This window comes from Morone saxatilis, unplaced genomic scaffold (assembly GCF_004916995.1).
Source record: "Morone saxatilis isolate NCDOM2014 unplaced genomic scaffold, NCSU_SB_2.0 Contig0, whole genome shotgun sequence".
Taxonomy (NCBI): domain Eukaryota; kingdom Metazoa; phylum Chordata; class Actinopteri; family Moronidae; genus Morone; species Morone saxatilis.
In genome coordinates this window covers 16,723,576-16,741,010 of record NW_023339650.1, presented here as the reverse complement: position 1 = coordinate 16,741,010, position 17,435 = coordinate 16,723,576, and the positions used below count along the sequence as shown (strand labels likewise).

Sequence of the window (17,435 nt, the reverse complement as noted above, 5' to 3'; positions counted from 1 at the left end):
TATGTATGTATCTAAAGATTTAAATAAACACATAATACAGAGAATTGTATAAAAGGTTCCTAAAAATATCAGAAAATCTCGTCTCTGATGCAGTATTCACAGGAAATCATCTGCTCAACATTCACCCAAATTGCTTGTTGTATGCAAACTTCCTGCAGTTACTGTGTTCAATGTGTGGGTTAATTTTCAGTTCATCAGTGATTCTGTTCTGTTATTGTTATGCATTTAATATAATTTGAAATATGTCACAGTCAGGGGTTGTCAGTTTACTCAATGATAGAAAAGGGGTTCCTTAACGAAAAAGGTTGGGAACCACTGCTCTATGGCACAGAGGAATTCTTGGCTTTGGTCTTTTCAAGGAATATGTTGACAATAATAAAAAAATATATAGGATATTACCTGACAGATCCTTCCAAGCATATTTAAACTGTAGTTAGTCAATATAACCACTAGATGGAGGTGTTGATCCATGTTTAGCAGTTATTTTAAACTTGTCATTCAATATCAACTTAGACAGAGCAAACTGGTTGTGCTGAGAGTCCTTTTCTTCCAGGGACAATCTTCAGTATCAGCTGTTCAACAGGATAAAGACCTAAGATCAAGCGGGAACGTCACCAGAGAGGTCGAACTCTTCTGTCCTTTGCATAAAGTAACCAGACATTACTAAACTTTCTGTTACAATATCCCTGTGTGACATTTATGTTTTCTTTAGGAAAACAGAGGTCAGTATTACAGCGAGCTTTGCCTGCAGATAGAGCAAAGGAAACAACAGACAGAAAGGGAGAGAAGAAGAAATACTGTTGACGAACTAAAGGTTAACCACTTGAACTGGAATGCATGTTCTTTCGTGATAAGATTGATGGTAGATTATTATATATTACATGTTAACTAACGGTGTCACAATTCCCCCACCGTCTGCAGCACCATGAGACCATGCAACAATCCATCTGGGGGATGCCAGGAAGTGGTGCCCCAAACCACCACCGGGGCACAACCAAACGGACCAGAAGCCTTCTCAGCGCGGGGATTTTACCCCAGGAGCAGGTAGACAATGCACTGTTTATTTTACCCGAGCATTGTTCCGTGCAACAAAAAGCCCAGTGTGCTCGGAAAGGTCTCCTGATCGCCCATCAGCTTTGACAGGAAAGAACCGATAGAGAGTCTGCAGCCGTGCAAATCTGTCTATAACAAATGATGATTGTGTACTGCTATTGCCTCTTCAGTCATTTTAGATACAAGCAGACAGTTCTAAGCTGTCCTGCACAATGACAACCTAAAAAGCCCTCTGAGATAACTTCTTGACTTGTTTCTTTACTTTTGCTCTAAAAAAACTCCTGTTGAAACATAAGCCTCCTGCAGAGGTTTACTGCCCCAAAGTGTTTTTGTAAGTGAAACTCCATTCTGACCTCCTTTCCACACAACACATCCGTCTTTTAGCAGCAGAAACTCAAACCTCTGTCTGTGGTTATTAACAGTAGGAGCTGGTCAGACTCTAAACAAGTTGTGTTTGAGACCATAACATGAGTCTGGGTCCTGGGCCAGCATGACATTACAGCCTGTTTCTTTGGCTGATGCTTTTGAATGCTGTCTTTGTTCCCAGATCCGTGATAAAGGCTTCAGCGGGACCCCCTTCCACTGCCTGTGAAATGAAGACCATAACATCCCTGAGCTGAGACAGCTGAGAGCTACAGAGCAATGGCGCAAATAGTACTCTCTTTCTTGTTTACCTTTAAGTAATGTTGTCGCCATCAAGATATTTGGGCTATTTCAGCAGCAAATTCTGATGGTGGAATGCAAATAAACTGAGACCAAGAGAACAAACACATGAAGAGTTTTGGGAACAGAGAACAAGTGAGCCTTCTACTTACAGCTGCATGTGTTGCTGCATGAACAGGTGCCTGCAACAGCAACATTCTTCACTCCCTACCAAGAATGGTAGTCAGGTAGTTCCTGATTTTTTCCCAGAATAGAAAAAGCATCTGAGAACTTAAAGAGGTGCTGAATGGACTGCATTTGATACAGAAGATAATTTCTTAACTGTTATATAAAATAGAATCACATGGTGCTTCAAGTTTTCATAAAGTGGTACTAGAGCTGGGATTTAGTATCGCTTACATAAAGTTGGGGGACTCAGAAAAGATGGATTTTAAAAAGAATGGTCAAAATTGAAGCCTGACTAGTATGGACCAAACTTTACACTATACTATGGTCCTACAATTCCCATAATGCAACTCTACTGTGTCTTGCAATTAAAAGTTTCAACAACTTGAACGATGAACTGAACATGTTGTCACTGTAAACGACTCACGTCTTAGACCGAATATGTTGCTAATTTGCTTATTATAGTGTTGGACATTAGCCACATTGTGTGAACTTCGATACTTTGGATTGTTTGTCCAGAAGGTTCCCTAATTGATCTTCAAGGTAATTTCCAGATAATTATACAGGGAAGAGAGATGACTCATCCTTGTCTAATTGCATGGCTTTGTTAATATGGCGTTAGCAAGCTCTTAATTGGAACAGTTTTACGCAGACATTGTGTGTGAGTGTATTCAGTTTTCATAGGTTAAGGGCCTTACTGTGCGGGGCAGCAGCAGCTTTCTTCTTCAGTGGGGGAGTAATTATGATGTAGGGACAGTTATAAGGGACAGTGAAATACCAACGGTTGGAGCGTAGGCTGGCAAGTTTGGTAATTATACCGAGGAGTTCTGCAGACGACGTACTTTTTGGTTCACAGTTGATTCATGCAAACATTGCACGCTAAATGCAGAGAAACTATTGAATAAGCCAGAACTTGTGCTAGTTTTTATTTTTTTATTTCTGCTTTTACCAATTTGTTTTGGCTTTTACCATTAAGTTTGGTTATTTGATGAACGAGTAGAAGGCTATAATGTTTAAAGCTCCCTCCGACTGGAATAATCTACCTTTAAATATTCAGTCTGTATCATCTAATCACCTGTCTTCTTATTTTAGAATCAACTGTACATGTTCCTAATTACAGTTGTACATGTCCAAAATAACACCTTTTATAATTTTACAATCATGTTTTGTAACTCTATTACCTAATGCTTTCACTAACTTGAGAACTACCACTCTAAACTATGAATGAAAGATCAATTTGCTCTGTTTGGAGTATTATCTGTTCTTGTCTCGTTGTTTATTGTTCCTTTTCCCCTTTAATTTTGTTTTGTCTCCGTAGGTTCTTGTTTGTTTTTGTCCAATCTGGTTTAATTGTGTACTGTTATCTTTGTCAGTTTTTTGTGTGCAGTTGTGTATGTGGTACTTCGGAGATGAGATGGTACCGCTCAAGGGTTTATTCCTAATAAAGAATTTCCAACTTATAACAACTGTACAATCAGTTTAAAAAACACATCATTTATTGTCTCTTTTTCAGCTTTTTCTTAAGGACTCTAAAAAGGTAAATAAATAATAAATGGAGTAGATTCCCATAGTACATGATTTTTATAATGACACCATAATAAATTAACAAATACACTGCCATATGATTATTGGAATGAAACCAACAATAAGTTGTGTATATGGTCCTTCCTGTCGTTGAGGACCCCCTTGAACACGACATCTAAAGGGTTAATTCCTAATCAAGAATTTATAACAAGTGCACAATCAGTTTAGACAGCATATGATTCATTGTAAACTTTATTTTATTATAAATAAAAAATGGACTACATTCCCATAGTATATGATCATTTTAATGACACCATAATAAATGAACTTATACGGTCCCATATTTTAGGATTATTATAATAATGATGTTGTAATGAAACCATAATACAATACAGCACAACAACATAATAACAGTCAACATTATGAACCACAGAGATGTTGTGAGTCTCAACAAGTGCACCATGGGATACTACAGTGGCCGTGGGTGTAAATGGTTAAACCTGCCGGGGTAGCGGTCCGTGGTGACGTCACAGACTGGTTTCTGCTGCTTTGGGCCGCAGTTCGCCGAGGAGGACTACACAACCCCGAACTACTCCACGACTCCTGCTACAGATCCCCAGCAGCAGACGGACAAACAGCCTTAAAATGGGCAACTGTCAAGTAAGTACCGCTGAGTTTGACGGTCTGCGCCGCTTCTAGAAATAACAAAATCTTTACAACCAGCAGTCTGGACTTGGATCGAAGGCATAGAGTTTCGGTTTGATTAATTGGATTCAGATTTGTTTTGACCCAGCCGATCACCAGGATAACCGCTAGATTCCCGGCTTCATTTTCCAGCCACGTATTCGTATTTATCGCTCATTATGGGATCGACACTGTGACGCCTCCATTCGCAGCCAACCCTTGCGCACAGCGCAGAGGCCAAATCGAGAGAAAACCCCCCTATTAATCTGACTGAATCTGAGAGTCATAGTGTCGGATTGGTAGTATTTGGTGTTTCTTTAAATGACACCGTGCGACAGACTACAGTGTCTGGGTTTACGCAGAGGAAAAGGGGGGCCACTCCCCTGCGGAATTCATCACAGCTCCGTTAGATGTGTGTGTGTGTAGATGAATGAGAGTGAATGAGTAAGGGCTGTGTGTGCTGTGTGTGAGGCAGGAGTGGAGTCCATGAGTGCACAGATGGGGGATGGTGTCCGTTTTCTGTCAGATCTTTTTGCTACCTTTGTTTTTATTTATTTTTTTACCTCTTTGGCAACTTCAATATGACAGTGCTTTCAATAATAGCTTTATTTGATGTTTTTTTTTACTGTATTATTATAAAGTAATTGCTAAAAAGTATTTTAAATTGCAAATATCATCCTACTTTATATTGAATAAATTCATACGTTTGTTGGTACAGTACAAAATAAAGGGTCTGTTGACATTTTGAGAAGGGATTCTGTAAAAGTGTAAACAAGATTCAGACATTTACTGTACGTTCTCCTTGTCATGGGACAGAAAAGTGGCATTAAATGATCCTTTATTGCTGTGGATGATATAGTTCCATTGTGGCCACTCTTTGGAGCTTCACAGACCCCGGTTGGCCCCTGGACCGCCCTTTGATTACTGCCAGTTATTCACGCGGCCCCCACCAAGTTTGTTTAAAGACTTCTGGCCCTGAATTCCTCAACCAAAGCATTGTGTCATCGTCCTGCCCTCCCCCCAACTGCCAGCCGCTCCCCCATCTCTATCATGAATGCCTCTGAACTTCATTTTACTGAAACAATGATCAGTTTGATATGTAAGCAGAAAGCAGTTTTTTTGTGTAGCATTGTAAGTAACAACAGTCTTTGTTTTATTCTCTTAGCCCACAATTGTGCCCTATGAGGAGTTTGATGTCGTGGCTGACATTAAAGGCATCCGCAAAGCCTGCAAAGGGTTCGGTAAGTCGGAAATACTTGATGGGTAATGTTTGTTTTGTCTAGTAGTGAAGCATCACTCGCAACTGTTGCACTGAATCAGTTTTTTCTCTTCAGGAACCGATGAACAGGCCATCATTGACATCCTGGCAAACCGCTGTTCATTTCAGCGTCAGGAAATTAAACAGGCCTATTTTGATAAGTATGATGATGTGAGTGTCATTCAGTAATATGCGGAATAATATCTACATGCCCTTTTACTGTTTTTGTTTTACCATAACAACCAAAATCTGCATTTCTCCTGACCCTAACCCTATCACAATTCAATGCTGCCTCTCTGTGATAGGAGTTGGTGGATGTGTTGAAGAAAGAGCTGTCGGGGAGCTTCGAGAACGCCATCCTCGCCATGCTGGACCCGCCCGTCATCTACGCCGTGAAGGAGCTGAGGAAGGCCATGAAGGGAGCGGGCACCGACGAAGACGTCCTGGTGGAGATCCTCTGCACCGCCACCAACTCTGTCAGTTACATTAAAAGCATCAAATTAAGAGTTATCTTTGGTATAAAAAAAAATATATTTTATGATTTTTATGTAGAATATTCTGACTTTCTGTTCATTGTTTCCCACAGGACATTGCCCTGTTCAAGGAATGCTACTTTCAAGGTAAGCCATTAAGCAAATTGAGGCTTTAAATGAGAATTTGATTTGTAAAATAAACTTTACTACAACATACATAATAGTAACAATGATAAACTTAACTTGAACACTTCTCAAAACAAAGTCACATGATTAAACTGAGTTTAGGTCCATCCCATGTGACATAGCGTTCATATTGTGCAGTTTCACCTCTCAACCAATAACTTACAAAATGTCACTTTTTTCCTTCCTTGTATTATGAGCCCTGGAGGAAATGGCTCAGGGTGACTCATTTGGACCTACAGTAGATCTACTACAGTACTATTCTTGACCCTTGAGTTTTAACAGGCAGTCACACTTTGTTTAGTCAAGGCCCATCCTGCTGCAGCTTCCTGTTCACTATGATACAACGGCTGATAGCTGATTATATTTACCAACATCTTCCTTCATGATTTTGGGGTTTCTTCTCCATCTTATGTTGACATCATCATATGTTTTCCTCACTAAACTTTATTTCTCGTGCATGTTGAAGCATTATCACCGGTACTGTGGTTGTGGATTTGAGACTTGAGTAGAATTCAGTTATTTTAATCATTAGCTTACTGCTAACCAAGCTAACCACTAGCTAGCCGTCTGGAGCCAGCTAATGTGTTACTATGCAACATTGTCAGTAACTGTTAAATTCCTGTTTTACCGTCGCTCTCGTAGACTTTATGTGTATGTTACTAGAATAATGAGTGTGCTGTACTTCCTCTGGCGACTTAATGTTGCTCTTTCATTCGTAATACTTTGCTTCTTACTGGCATAAGGTACAATGTTACGCTCTTTAATAGAAGAATATAATAAGGCCCTATTTACAGTGCACTATATACTGTCTGGCATTTAAAAAAAATCTAATTTCTGTAAATGTTGCCGCCTTCAAATGTAACTCGTGGTTATGACATGGAAAGGAGAACTATTAGCTTTCAGAAAATGTCTTCGCACAAGGTTGTACCACGTTGTGTATTCAGTATAGTGCCCTCAAACGTTCCACAATGGAACAAAAAAAAGGTCCATGTCATTTCTAATAATCCCACAATGCAATGTGCTGCATTTTATGGATGCAAAGATTATCAGTGATGACGCAAAATGGTGATGATTAATAAGTGTCTGACATTTCAATCTATTGCTCACTGTTCTGAAACTATTGGGTGTTCATTATATAGGGAGTAGTGAATGAGTGAAGAAGGGAGTGATTTGGGACACAGCCCTAGTTTATACTTTAGTGAATCCAGTTTACTAAAGTCATTATTTTTTACATTACATTTGGACTAATCTTTGTTTATGGAATCTCATTGTTTTCTGACTTAAAGAACTTCAATCCAATTGAAATTTAATTGAAATCGGTTGCAAAACATTCTAAGTTTAAAGATGCTTTTTAGACTCAAAATTCATTCAGTCATACAGGCAGGAATCCATCACTGAAGAGGCTAGGATACTGACTTGTAGTTCTCATGAAACTAAAACACACTGCTGTCACAAGATGTGTGTTTTGAGAAGGGAAACGGGTCAGACTTGAAAATGTAGGATAATAATTAACTTGAGTTAAAAAGCAGGTTAAGAGAAAGTGGGTGCCCTTCATTACAAATTAAAATTGTAGAATGCACTGAACATGACAAACTTGTATCTGATAGTACAAGAGTATTTAGCAATGGACTTTAAATACTGAGACATAAAGTAAACAGTATGCCTTTTTATTTAATGCTTTTCTGTTGACTTCACTCTCTTAGTGCATGAACGCGATCTTGATGCCGATATCGAGGGAGATACGAGCGGGGATGTAAGAAACCTTCTCATGGCCCTTTTGGAGGTTGGTGTTCTTGTGTTTCTACTCCACTTGAGTAACTGAATTCCTCCCGTCTGCTGTAGGACTGAAACTGAGCTCACTTTCCCTGTGCCCAATCATGCCCTATAAACACACACACACACACACACACACACACACTGGCCACTGTCCAGACAGCCTCTCATTAGTAAAACGGAGGCCAGATATAGTTGCATCAGTCGGACAGCAAGGCCTCACCACATAGCAGAAGTCATCTTATTCTTCTTGTTCCAGGGCAACAGAGATGAGAGTTACGAGGTGGATGAGGATCTGGCTGAACAAGATGCTACCGCCCTGTTCGAGGTGCTGTTTCAACGTTAAATACATATTCCTAATAATCTCCTGGTATATTCATTAACCCTGAACAATATTTGTTGCAGGCTGGCGAGGGTTGTTTTGGCACAGATGAGTCCACTTTCACCCACATCCTGGCAACCAGAAATTACTTGCAGCTCCAGGCCACGTTCAAGATATATGAGCAGGTAGGTTTTGGTGTCGCACTGTGCATAGCTGCAGTGATATTGCATATCAGTTCATATGACCTGACATTTTATCTTCAGCTAGCATGTGGGGTTAATCAGTGGTATCTTACAATTACGCTTCAACAGGTTTTTAGTTCTCATATAGGTGCAGACAGACTTTAATTTCTACAACTATACTTTGGGGCTTTAAAATGTCCTGAACTCCTTTAATTATACTTCTTTAAAGAAAAAATCAGTAGTCAGAGTATCAAATCTGTTTTGGGAGATTAAGAGGAAATTATGGACCTTGAAACTGAAACGCTACCACTTTAAGGCATTGCTAGTGCTTAGGTTTAACTAGTAATTTTCTCTCCATAGCTCTCTGGAACTGAAATCCTGGATGCCATTCAGAATGAGACTTCTGGGACACTGAAAAAATGCTACATTGCTCTGGGTTAGTATGAATGAATGAAGATTTTCTAGCAATTTCCCTGAAACTAGAATCAGTTTTAGTAAGACAAAACTGACACATAAAGAATAAGGATTGCTCCCATTAGGCCACATTAAAAATCACATGGATAGAATGTGTAATATCAATAGAACCACTTTTGGGAACTGAGTTGTGTGTATCTGATTGAGGAATAACACTGTATAGACAATGCTATATGTTAATGAAAGTGTTGTATGTGACATGTTTCCTATTATTAGGGAAAATTTATGATGGCAGTAGGATTTAATGAAAGTCTGTCTTTCCTCTCTTCAGTAAGAGTTGCTAAGAACCCTCAGCTCTACTTTGCCAGACGTCTGCACAACGCGATGAAAGGAATGGGAACTGATGAGGACACCCTCATCCGCATCATCGTGTGTCGCTCTGAGGTAATTGCATTTAAAGATCAGCAGGTGGAGCCAAATATTCAGAGTTGGTTTTTATTTAGTTTTTGTGTTTTTTTAGGATATCATTGGAGGAAACTAAAATCTCTTTGTTTTCTGCAACAAATATCAGCTTAGGAGGTTGTGATGTTATTCTACAGATATGACCTCATACTTAGGTTACAGCATCAGGTTACGGACAGTCGGACAACATGTTTACTTGCACTGTAGTAACCTGGTTATTGTAAAATCTGGTCAATATTTGAAGCATCCTGGCCTTATTCTTGTTGTCAGAAAATATAGAAACACTACTTTTAAGAAACCAGAATACTGCACTACGCTGATTGACACATGCTTGCTTTTTCAAGTTCACCAAGCTTGACCAATGGTACAAATGGAGTGACGTGTACTTTTTTCTTTTTCTTGTTGTCCACAGTATGATTTGGAGACCATCAAAGACATGTATCTGGAGAAGTATGACGTGTCTCTGAAGGACGCCCTGAAGGACGAGTGCAGTGGTGACTTTAAACGCCTCCTCCTGGCCATCTGCCACTGAAAGTTTGAGAGTTTCAAAGCAGAGTGGACGTGGACAACCGAGGCAGAGACAGCAGAGTATGTTTGTACTGAGGGCACTGCTGTTTTCTGTCTAACAAACTAATACTACTCAGTCTCTTCATGTGACATTATGTAGGGAGCAGGAGGGTGGAAATGATCAAATATTTCACCTAGCTCATATCTTGTCCAAACTCTGAGTTTTTCCGTAAATTTGGATGGCTCTCTTTTTAAACTTTTTTCCACAGACATGAATTACAAAATTTGCATTGAGCTGAATTTACTCATCTGTCTGTGAAACTACAGTTTCAATAGGTTACTGCCCATTTCTTAGTCAGTTTGTAGCTCCAGTTCTTAACACCTTTACCAGCATTGACACAGTTAAAGTCACTGTAAACAAGCACCAAGATTTATACATTTCCAGGAGAAAACTCAGTCACACTGATGTAATTACACAGTGTGATTTGATCAGGTGGGTTGAGGCTTGGTAGGATAATCACATTGTCAACACAAGACATGTTTGTACACTGGGGGAAAAAATTGGCTACAGACTCAGTATGTCTTTCTGCTGCTGCAATTACCAATGTTATTAACAGCATTACATTATTACCATTTTGTAAGTATTACATTGTTTTAGATCAAATTATTCTTTATGCATGTTTGATTTTTTTCCCCCCAGGGCCGTTACCTTTCACCCTCCATGCCCCAAAATCAGTGACAGTTATTTTACTGCTGTTATAACTAATGTAATCACTCCATATGGCTTGAAGTTGGTCCCTATGAATGAAGGAATGTGAAAGTTTGTAATGAAGGAATATTAGTTTGTATCATGATGGCTATGCAATGTTATGTGAATGGATTTGTCTGGATTTTCCTCACAAAATGATTCGCAGAAGAGAATATATATTTTATCAGTTGCTTATTGAAAGAAACTATATATTGATTTACAATATGTTGCATTTTTATCCTATACTACAACTAGAAAAACTTGACAAATCCAAATTACACCTCAACTTGTCATATTTTTTTTGTATTTTATGACTAACACAGTAGAGTGTTTAACATATAACATTATTTAGTTTACTGTTTCAGGTATGCCAGAAGGTATATGAGAAGAAACATGTAAAATTTAACACCTGGACTGTCTGATGTCTCTTTGTGTGTGTCTCTATAAGGCAGCTGAGATTTGCTCAAATGACCACTATTGTAAACATTTTGCTGAGTAGATACAGTCCATCAACAAGGGCATCAGTTGGGTCATGGGACTAGTGTTTGTCTCTCTGTAGCCAAAGAAGTTTAGTGTAACTGCAATTAAAGTTCCCTGTAACATCATCTTGTCTGCTTTATTCAACCTTTGACTGTGTTTGATTCTCTGACCAAGTAATGCATATCCTGGTTTTTGGAGTATCCCAGTTTTGAGAAACCCGGAGTGCTCCGATAGAAACCAGGATACTGTGGCATGTAAACACCTGATCCAGGTTTCTGAACATTCTTTGTTGGTACAGATTATAGAGTGACTGACTGAGATAATGAGAAATCAGCTGCACACAGTTGATCAGAAACCTGGATAGTTAAATAATCGTGTGTGCAGGGCTGGGATCTGAATAACCAGGTTTCTCATGTTCCATGTAAACATCATAATAAGATCCAAAAAAGATCAAAACCAGGATACTAATGCGCATGTAAACCGAGCATTGGCTTCCAAGGGATTTTAGTTATTTGCAAAACAGAATTACTAACTTTGATAACTAAGGAGTGGTTGTAATGCATTGTGAATGACTCATTGATTATAAAAAAATCCAAGTCCTGATACAACCTATGTACATAAAATTGTAAAATCACTGCTCTCCAGTGACATAGACTACAATTCTGAGATACTACTTTACTTGATTAATTCCATTTAACTCCACTAATATAATACTTTTTAGTTTCTAGCTACTTTACAGATTCAGAACATACAAATAAATACAAATTATCAATCGAATATACAATATACAAATAAAATATGATATATTATTAGATGAAGCTACACAAAAGTATATAAAGTATTTTTTTAAATGCCCCACCTTTACTGGCTGCAACATTAAAGTGACACACACATTAATATACATTATTCTGAAATGCTAATGCTTTTGTATTTGTACTACTTTTACTTGAGTAAAATGGTCCGAGTACTTCTTTTCTCCATCGCTGTTCACTGTAGACAGCTGAAGTTTTTGTGAAGTCACAATTTCCGTAACAGCTGCCACAGGATCGTTAAATGATGCAGTTGTCATGGCAACACATAAACTATCAACCTGTAGCAGGTCAATCTGATTTCCATGACAACCCCATCTTCAGTGGCTGTCCAGTGTGTACCACTACCACTACCACTGAAGACTGTGGATGTGAATGGGGCTGATCTTTCTATTGCTCCAGTCTACAGAAGGACACGCCCCCTTCAAGCTTGTCGCCACTGTTTTGCTGCCTTCATGTACTGTCGGAAATCTAATTAGCAAGTTACTGCAGACCCACAAAGTGAGAAAGAATAATAAGAAGAAATATATTTTAACAGCCCGCTGGTCATAATTAGTAGCAGCTGTAAGCCTCATTTAAAAATTGCCCCAAATAACTAAATTGGAATGATCTATTTAAGGAAAGTAAAGGATAATGGGGTGCAGATTGCCCTGATGAAAAGCATTTTTCCAATATTATGTTTACAAAAATGTGGGTAGGATTTATATTTAACACTGTATCATACATATTCTTAAATTGCTTTAAGGTTGTTCAAAACATCTTGGCCAATGCTTGGCCACTCTAGTTTGGTGTCAAACGCTGCCAAATTTCACACATTAGTTTACATACAATAACGTGGTAGGAAATGGAAATTAATTATGTTATGGCCACATTTCAGGCTTAAGTTAAATGAAAAAAGACATGCATTTGGAAAAAAATGTCTGAAGATCTGGAAATTTCTTGATTTCTATTGCCACCTTTCGATATTTCTATTCAATGCTTTACAAAGTTTTGAGTTCATATATCTTCTTTTGGAGGCTTTTCCAAGCAAATATTGATATATGTGATTGTTTACGATTAAATCATCATATAATCCTGCCACCCCTTACAATCTCTATACCACTGTCTTGCCACCCTGTGAATGTGAAGATCTTCAGATCCGCCCCGTTTAAGTATTTGTTGTTTATTTAATTTTAAATTATTATTTACACACAACTCACTCGAGGGCACAGTAGCCCAACATGACAACACAGTGTGATATCAATGTACAGGGTAGGGTGCGGAGATGGAAAACAGTGGTTTCCAACCTTTTTCCTTGAGGGACCCCTTTTATATCATTTAGTAAACTGATGACCCCTGACTCAGTGACATATTTTATATATATTTCATATGATATTCAAAACTGTACAATGAACCGAAACAGTGAACTCAGTAATTGCAGAAGTTTGTGTAAAACATGTCATTTGGATGCATTTTGAGCAGATTTTCTCCTTTTTAGGGAACTTCTTATACAATTCTCTGTGTCTATTTTGTTGATTATAGTCTTTTTAAATATATATAATATATATATATTAAATATAGTCTTTTTAAAAATATGTTACCAATCATACAAACTTAATAGGCTTCTCTTTTGGAAAATTCTGTGTTTTCTTGCCCCAGACGCTTGGCCATTGTTCTATTAGATAATTAACTTTTTTACATTTACTCTACTTTTCCTCACAGAAGTGAACCAAAAAGAGTTTTTGAGCATGCCTTAAAGTAAAGCAGGCCTCGCAACCCCCACATGAAGCTTGTGGGGACGACACTGACGTAAAACAACATGTACCTTTAACTCAGACTCGAGAAGTACGACTTTCCATCGAAGCCCCTGAAGGCAGCGTAATGTACCAGCTCCGTCGGGGCTCTGTGGCACCGCCCCTCTCTCTGACAGGCATGTTGTAGTCTCGCATTTCTTCACTCGTCTGTTTATATTTTTTGAAAAAACGGGGCATTTTACCCGAAGTGACATTCCGGCGCACAGCGACACAAACACAGGAACATCTCCAGCACCGCTCTCATCCGCTGGACCCTCCTGAAGGTACGTTGTCCTGTGTGCTTCACCGGCTTTGTTGCTCCTTTTCTCCCTCTTTTGCTGGTAATTACAGTCATTAGCATCCATCTTGGTAAGAGCAAGCTAATTAAAACCACTGCAAGGAGAAATGGTTGGCCCATAGCCTATTAAACATTATGCATTGTGTGCTGTGTGAGGTTTGTAACTTATGCCATGCAAAAATGTGCCTCTTTTCCAAATAAAACACTGTTGTATTCCTGTAATAACCTGTGTGGTGAGTCCATAAGGATGGAGATGAAAAAAAGGCCTGCTGACTTTGTCGTTGCATTATCGCACTTTATTAATATTTTGTACCCCATGTGGTTGCCCTGAAGACTGTAACATGTAATTCGCATGTTGACGCGTTGTGTCAGGTGTTGGATGCAGATTAATCACTGCAGCACTCACTCACTCCTTACTTGTGTTTAGCTGCTGCAGCTTGCACATGTTAAAGAGTCCATCATCATCTCCATGGAAACATGAAGTAAAACAGTGATGTCCACTTCCTGCAACAAAAAAATAAAAAAATAAAAAAAAAACAAGTAGACAAACTAATCTGTCCTACTACCTTTTCAAATATAGTCAAGCACCTGAATGCACCACCTGTCTTTTGTATTTTACTCTGCAGCCAGTCATCATATTAGGCAACCCACTTTCTAATAAAGGTTGCCACATGCTTGACCCGTTATGATTTAATGCATCATCAGTGTATCATGAATTCATGTTGCTCACCATTAAGAAATAATGAGTCAGTATGTGTTTATGTGATTAGTTAAAGGGACACTCCACTCATTTGACCATTTCACACACAAATGTCTTCTGTAGCTCGTCATTGAACAAAAATAACCCCAAAAATGTCATAAGATGAAAGTTTGGTGAGTGCATGGTGGGCATTAGAAGCCATAGCTGTCTTAAAATGTTATTGAGTTGCATTATGGGAAATGTAGGATTCAGTATTTTTGGAGTTTGAGGGGCTAAAAGTCAGGATATCTCTGTATCTGCTGCTTTGATTTGGACCCAACCGTCAACATAAACAATCTCTAGCAATGTCGACAAGTCACACCCAGTTTTTCTCTCTCACTTCTTTGCATTTAAAACGTAAATGTTGACGTATATGCTTAGACATGTCTGTGTATTCGCACCTGACTGGCCGATAGGATGTTTTTGGTTTTAGCGCACCATTGTCCTCCACTGCTGCCCACCACTTCTGTGAAAAAAACACAGAGAAATGTAATAATAAAATAAAACTCCAACCCCTAGCTTGTAAATAAGACATATCGAGGCCTTTGGGTCGCGCAGCAACATGTAGATGTTTCGTTCTGACCACCAGTTTGGTGAAATAGCTTCGTATTTCTATGAGAATAGGTATTGTTCTCCTATAAATCAATGCATCAAGTAACTGTGAGTTAAAAGCCATTAGTTGATGATCCATCAAGTGTTAACTAATCACATAAACGCACAGTGGCATGGTCGTTTCTCATGATACATCCTTCATTAATTCATCAACCATGCATAACTTGTGTTTTGTAGCTTTATTATATGGTGTGAAAAATAGTGTTTTTCTTCATAATCCCTTTTCGTATACTGTCCCACCACGAGAGTTTGTCATGTTTCAACAGAAGGTGCACACTTCAAAGTCTTGTAAATTACAGGGTGCGCGTCTATTCATGCTGCAACCTCTGATATTTGATGCCACTGAAGTTGAAACGGTCGGCCATGTTCACCTGCAGAAACAGCTGTTTGGTTTATGGGAATTATCCTGTGAGCTTTAAAAAAAAAAAAAACATCCACACATGAAGCATCTGAGAGATTTTTGCATTTTACAGTCGAGGAGACACACAAAGGGAAACTTTTCTGTTGATGTAAAATAATAAATTCCTAATGCTATGGAAGAGGTGAAGCACACAGCCATTTTGGTCTTGAAGTCCATTTAGTGAGATTTTTCTGGGGAACGAATTTGAGACATATTAGTCAAGTAAACTAGACTAGACATCATATACATCATCGTCTAATTCGGACTCACATGTGGACCATATACAGTAAGTAGGTATCAGAAAATGGAAGTCAGGACTGAAACCAACATTTCTTTGTTCACATCGATTCTGAAGCTTCTAAAATAAAATGCAGATACAAGCACAAAAGAAGTGCTCATTTTTAATTAATGCTTGACTAATGCATGATTTATCATGTTCTAATGAGAGTATTAATGCGTCATACATCATGAACTCGTGACTCAGGGTTAATAAATGATTGGGTCGCTATCGGTTTTGTTTCCCGTTATTAAGTTATACAGTACAAAGGTAAAAGCATTGTACGCTGCCGTAATACACTCACATAGATGCAGCAAGGGTTGTTGGTCAATCATTAATGAACAGTTAACAACATTAACTGTCCTGGATAGTTAATCAATGTCCACGTTAATGAACATTATAATATTCAACAGATGTGTTCATTTAATTGCAGGAGGACATGAACATGCTGCATATAAATCCTGTTATTATAATGATGAAAGAAAGCTGCAGTCCTTGCATTAATTGGTGTACTGTTCATGTATCTAGATATGCATCAGTTAGCTTCTGCTAAAGCTTCAAGTAGTCTTCATTACATAGCCTGCAAATGCTTTAAATCATGAATCATCTACGCATTAGATGATTCTTGACTGCAGTCTTTTGTTTATGAATATTATTTTTCCACATCAGTAGTTTACTGTAAATTCTGAGTGCTGCTGTTTACATATGACAGAATATATATTTTTATATATCTTCTAATAGTCTCAATAAACGTTTTTAATTAAGAAAAACATGTAAGTACATATTTAAATGTTTTGACACAATGAAACCCATTTGTAAATATCTGTGCAAGTGTAATATATTTACGATTAAGATTGAGATTACATATAGTCTCATGAAAATCAACCGCACCCCGTTCCTTTACAGCTTGCCTAAAAAACCCAAAACAGGGCACAGCACAGATGTTAATGCACCCAAGACGCATTTAGGATGCATTGAGATCTAATCGGTCAGACCACATTCAGAGGTGGTCTGGGCTGCATATGGCCACAAATTATTTAGCAGTGTGTATGCAAGTGTGCCATGGTACACACTGAAAACAAATAAAGTTTATTAAATGCATGATGGTTTCCAAATTAAATGAGTATTAATGTTAAATAATTCTGTTTCTGATTTTTTTATTCCATAATCGAGCTAAACTACAAAATCCTACACACTGGTCCTTTAAGTCACATGTTCATTTCACCAAACCTGTGTAATGTAAATACAAAAAACAACTTTTTGTCTCAAAATATTGGCTATATATTTCTGTAGGTCTCCAGCTTGTTTATGTGGCACATTCATGACGTGATGGTTCATTGCATGATGAATAATCATACCAAGTCATACTGCCTTTATTATGTTAATATCCAGTGACATGTAACATGATGCATTAAATCACGTGCAGTAATTCAAGCATTAAATACATTCCTACAGAAGAGTTACTCATGCATTAACGTATCACAAGTCACATTTTAGTTTTACATTATGTATCCCTGCATCTCAGAATTTTATCCATATTTCATAACAAAATCTCATAATCACGAGATCTTCATCTTAAGTTATCTCTTCAATAAGTTACAGATTGCTATGGAAACAGCTTGAGTCCAAGTTTA

At 38.2% G+C, this 17,435-nt stretch overlaps 3 protein-coding genes across 4 annotated transcripts in view; all 3 read left to right on the top strand.

Annotated features, from left to right (window-relative positions):
- Nucleotides 1–3,315, top strand: part of LOC118321667 — an 8,491-nt gene extending 5,176 nt beyond the window's left edge. Inside the window, exons 7-10 of the mRNA XM_035653108.1 lie at nucleotides 554–622; nucleotides 713–814; nucleotides 922–1,044; nucleotides 1,601–3,315. Of these exons, the coding sequence (XP_035509001.1) occupies nucleotides 554–622; nucleotides 713–814; nucleotides 922–1,044; nucleotides 1,601–1,645 (339 nt within the window). The 3' untranslated portion in view covers nucleotides 1,646–3,315. The remainder of the gene's footprint in view (nucleotides 1–553; nucleotides 623–712; nucleotides 815–921; nucleotides 1,045–1,600) is intronic.
- A 595-nt stretch (nucleotides 3,316–3,910) lies between these two features.
- anxa13 (annexin A13) lies at nucleotides 3,911–11,019 on the top strand. 2 transcript variants are annotated; one of them, XM_035652290.1, is made up of 11 exons: nucleotides 3,911–4,065; nucleotides 5,255–5,330; nucleotides 5,424–5,518; nucleotides 5,656–5,823; nucleotides 5,934–5,967; nucleotides 7,710–7,789; nucleotides 8,039–8,107; nucleotides 8,185–8,286; nucleotides 8,644–8,719; nucleotides 9,029–9,141; nucleotides 9,572–11,019. In XM_035652290.1, the coding sequence occupies exons 1-11, from the start codon at nucleotides 4,051–4,053 to the stop codon at nucleotides 9,689–9,691; spliced, it is 948 nt and encodes a 315-aa protein (XP_035508183.1). In that variant the 5' UTR covers nucleotides 3,911–4,050; the 3' UTR covers nucleotides 9,692–11,019. The 2 variants fall into 2 exon arrangements, with proteins under 2 accessions (XP_035508183.1, XP_035508176.1); XM_035652283.1 differs by having other exon boundaries at nucleotides 5,653–5,823.
- A 2,590-nt stretch (nucleotides 11,020–13,609) lies between these two features.
- Nucleotides 13,610–17,435, top strand: part of LOC118321935 (coiled-coil domain-containing protein 106-like) — a 6,982-nt gene continuing 3,156 nt past the window's right edge. The window contains exon 1 of the mRNA XM_035653505.1: nucleotides 13,610–13,759. The gene's annotated coding sequence lies outside the window, so the exon portion shown is untranslated. The remainder of the gene's footprint in view (nucleotides 13,760–17,435) is intronic.